Below are 4357 nucleotides of genomic sequence, written 5' to 3'. Positions count from 1 at the left end.
GGTGGTTAAATTAATTGTAAAAGAGCTATAGATATACCTTTATATTCGGTCGGATAATATGATAAATGAGAGCATAGACATTGATAATATGGTTTTTGTAAGAGTTTTGGTTTTCTTTTCTAATTTATAAAAGATATTTTGATGTTGTAAGTGAGACTTATTAACAAAATTAGTACTGTAAAAAAAAAAAAAAACATATAGATAATATGATCATTCGGCGAAAACGGTATAGCGTAGAATTCCGCAGGAGTGCAGACAGTATTTCGACCGACACTAACGTACGGATGCTAATAAAAAACACACACAAACTTGCAACACGAATATATAGGTAGAACGTACCTGAAAAGATGCAGGGGATAAACTCAGCAACAAGGTAACCGAGTTCAACTAAAAGCAAAGCATTTGAACAAATCAACGTTACACCGCCGATGTTAACGCTTCGCAAGTACAAAAGGCCGAATAAAGTTCCAGAGAGTGAAACCCAGGATAATAAGTCCAAGCACAGTTGCAGTACCTCTCCAAATATCAGGGAAATACACGCTTGACATGGTTGCCACGACCCGATTCCAAGGGTTCTTACAGTGCTGATTCATTCGACGGATGATGTCTTTGAAACAGTTACTAGGAATAATGACAATCTGAGAACCCATTTCCTTAATTAGAGTCACCACTGCTGCATTACTACCTAGACGGTTGATGATAACACTTTGGTCAACAAGTAGTTCCACGTCTCTTTCAGTGTTGATTAGAAAATCCAACAGGGAAATGTAATTACAGAAGTAATGAGATTCCGATGGATAATGGCACAGCTCCAGGGCAACGAGGTTTCGGAAAAAAAGTTCAGTTCCGGTTGTTATCTCCAATTGTGGGATTGTCAGGCATGGCTGCGTACGCTCCAAAATTGGAAGGCATTTGAACCAAGGTAAGCAATTCAAAAGCCATGATAAATTGAAGCACGGACAGTGTTCCATGCCCTTCATCTTCTGGAATTCTATGCCGAGTAAGCCTACTTCTTTCGGAACTATCGCCTTGAAATTCACTCCTGCCTCGTCCAGCTTTTTAGCACTGTGCAGAACTTTAGTCCGACGTTCACGGACAGTACTAGGCCTTTCACTACGATCAATACTCTTAGCTTTTAGGATCGGAAGAACGTGAAATGTTCGCAGCAAATCAGTGAAATGTTTTACTTCCTTCAATTCCATTGAAATCTCGCCCTTAAATTTCAAGCAAAAGAAGTTACAGGCAAGCTCAAGAAAGGTAGGAGGACAATCATCACCTAAAAATTGGATGAATTCGTCGAGAAAAGAATATGGAAGCTGATTCTCGAGTAATAGGAAGTCGAGCCTTATAGCATGTATCAGCCATGGTTTACTCAATATCAAATCGTTTCCATGAGCATGAGTTTGAGAGTCAGAGAACCTCAAGAAGAGCTCCACGATGAAGGCAGCATCCAGTAGGATAATTCTCAAGAACCTATCATGATCGATATCAAACGTCTCTGAATACGATCTCTCGACTTCACATCTTTTATCTGCAGCGAACTTTACAAGATTATGCTCGGCGTTCCTAGTCCGATAACAGAATTCCTTGAAATACATGAGTTTCACCTTCTCCATTCCCTGCAGTTCTTGGTTGCCGTGGTGAAAGGGGCCTATTGAAACTAGCCTTGGAGTGAATTGTTTAATTTCTTTGTCCCTGAAAACTCGGAATTCTTTGGGGACCCTGTAGATGCAAAGCTCGGGCCAATTGGAAGGCCTCAAGGGTTCAGCGTCTAAGAGCGAAGCAGTAAGCTCTTCCATCTCTATATTAATCTGTACAGCAGCAGCCTCGCTCAAATGCATAGAAGGGGCCTCGGCCATTGTAATCTCACGTCCAAGTACTACTTCCTTTTTCCTACATGATCAGTGACGGATCAATAGATCACAATCTTTTGAAGATATATTTATATATATATAGCCAATGTAATCGATTCTTGTAATACTTTTTTTAGTTATTATATTGCTTTAGACTAATGCTAGATCATATATTATATAGTCGTATGGTGTACAAATTGATAAGAATTATAATTTAATTCGTAGGTCGATCAATAGTACGAACTGATCATGCATGTAATACTTAAGAGTTTCCTAAAATTTCTTGTTACATGCAGTAGTTCCATATAATTACATTAATCAATGTATGAAATGACATTGCAGCCTTGCCACATCTTATTTGTTAAAATTACACTTAATTTCTACAAATTATATATTGGCAAGAAAGTAATTGGATAATTTGTAGAATCGATAGGAATATATATGTATATATATATATATATATATATATATTTGGATACCTAAGTGTGTGTGTGCGCAAATCGGAAAAAATAAGAACTGTTATAATAGGAGTTGCAAACTTGCAGTATTCTGCAGAGAGGTAGAATAGATCAACACCTTCAAATGATGCTCGAAAGAAATACTTGTACGCTTGAGATCGATCGAGAGCCTGATCTTAAATACCACAGCCAGGACGGAATGAGCTAGCTAGCTGGAAAGCAACTCCGCGCGGCCGCTATCTGATCATTGATTGATAATATTATATATTTGCTTGTATCATCCTCGATCCTTGCACTGCTCGATCGTGTTTATATATATGTAGCAAGAAAGTTGTACTCTCATTTTCGCCTTGAATTCTTTACTTTGCTTTATTAAATTACGTAAGCATCTAATTAGTTGAAAAGGGGAAAAAAGTGCGATTCGATATCCCACACGACACGAGAGCTTTTGATCTTTTTTTTTTAAAGAAAAAAAAAAAAGTTTTCTGTTAGTTAGTGTAGATATTACGTTCATTATCCACATGACCATAGGGGTGGGCAAAAACTCCACCCACTCTGACTCTATTTGAGTTTCGACAGTACTTTGATTTTGACAGAGTATTTAAAGTTTTTAAAAATAGAAATCGGAGTCAAAGTTGCCCTAATCAGAGTTCGAATCCAGAGTCCATGTTGGTTCCGAATTCCGATAATTAATTTTTTTTTTTTTTTCACATAATCAAAACAACATTGTTCACTTCAAGAGGAACGACATCGTTTCGTTTAGATGGGGGGGGGGGTCAAAATGCATGCCCCCTACTGAAGTAACTAAACGCGCCATTCTGCTTGAAGCGGAACAACATCTTTTCGTAAAGAAGTGGTCCAAATTAAACACAGGACCCCCTTCTTCCCCCTTTCACTTTCACAATTCCCATTCCTCATAGCCACACTCCACAGCAACTTGCACCATTTATCTTTCTCCTCTCCGCATTGTGCTTCACCTCCCTGCCATTAGTTGTCACCTGAGGCCAGCGCGAGCTACCTTCTAGAGTTCATCAAACTAAAAATTATTTGTAAGCTCACTCACTCACTTAGTTTTTTTTTTTAAATAATTTAGGGTTCCAAAATGCTTTAATTGTCACATTGTGGTTTGAAATTTGAAATGTGTATGATTTATTATTAGCATTTCAATGATTTCGATTTTTGAATTGTTAAATTCAAGAATTGGAGGATTTAGATTTTCAAAAAATTGGGATTTTTGGTTCTAGATAATGTTCGCTCGATGCCCGCTCGAGTGTGGTGACTCAGTTTCGAATGTGCTTCCAAGTGTAGAAGTGTCAAGTTGTATCAAGGATAAGTCCAGGATTGTATTCCACAGGGACAATGGGTTATCAAAGCGTATAAAAAATTTGTGAGTAACAAGTGAATCGAGTATGAGAGATGAAAATAAAATTAAAATGCAATGCAAAAAGATAATCGAAATTGAAATTAGAGTTTCTAAAAAAAAACAAATTAACGAACACTTGGGTTGGGTTTGAGACTCTCTTTATTTTGGATTCTAGATAATTTTCTCGATTAACAACCCAATCAAGACATTGATAATCGGAAGATAAAAAGGTTAAGCTCAAGTTTCGCAATATTTTCCTAAGGGATTTTCTATTTTACTAGCCGAACACACATTAACAAACAAACGAGAGAAGCCTTGATAATTTTCAAGCTTTTGATGTGCCTTACGTCAACAACAAAACAAGAGCAAGAGTTTCAATCTATTTTCAATTTAAATCCAACTAGTAACTTAGTGAAATCAACATTATCAACAAAATATTGCATCGATCTAAAATCCAAAACAAATCACGTCCCATTCCGCAACCCAAACTTAAGAAATTAGCTACGCATAATATTTCTAATAATAAAAAGTAATTTAAATAAACTCATATTAAAAATTAAAGAAATTACTAACATAGAATAAATTTTAAAATGCAAAATAGATGATCTATACTAAAAAAAACAGCAATTCAAACGGTCAAAGCTCAAAGAAATAAAACAAATCAAAACTAACTAAATGAATAA

General features: G+C 36.4%; 1 protein-coding gene across 1 annotated transcript; it reads right to left on the bottom strand.

Annotated features, from left to right (window-relative positions):
• Positions 1–325: 325 nt before the first annotated feature.
• LOC122294874 (UPF0481 protein At3g47200-like) lies at positions 326–2590 on the bottom strand. Its single transcript, XM_043103859.1, has 2 exons — positions 2430–2590; positions 326–1893 (listed from the first exon to the last, which is right to left on the bottom strand). The coding sequence occupies exon 2, from the start codon at positions 1857–1859 to the stop codon at positions 432–434; it is 1428 nt and encodes a 475-aa protein (XP_042959793.1). The 5' UTR covers positions 1860–1893; positions 2430–2590; the 3' UTR covers positions 326–431.
• Positions 2591–4357: the final 1767 nt, after the last annotated feature.

The sequence above is a fragment of the Carya illinoinensis genome, chromosome 14 (assembly GCF_018687715.1).
Source record: "Carya illinoinensis cultivar Pawnee chromosome 14, C.illinoinensisPawnee_v1, whole genome shotgun sequence".
NCBI lineage: Eukaryota > Viridiplantae > Streptophyta > Magnoliopsida > Fagales > Juglandaceae > Carya > Carya illinoinensis.
Note: the sequence above shows the minus strand (reverse complement) of the source record. Positions and strands in the feature narration are given on the sequence as shown.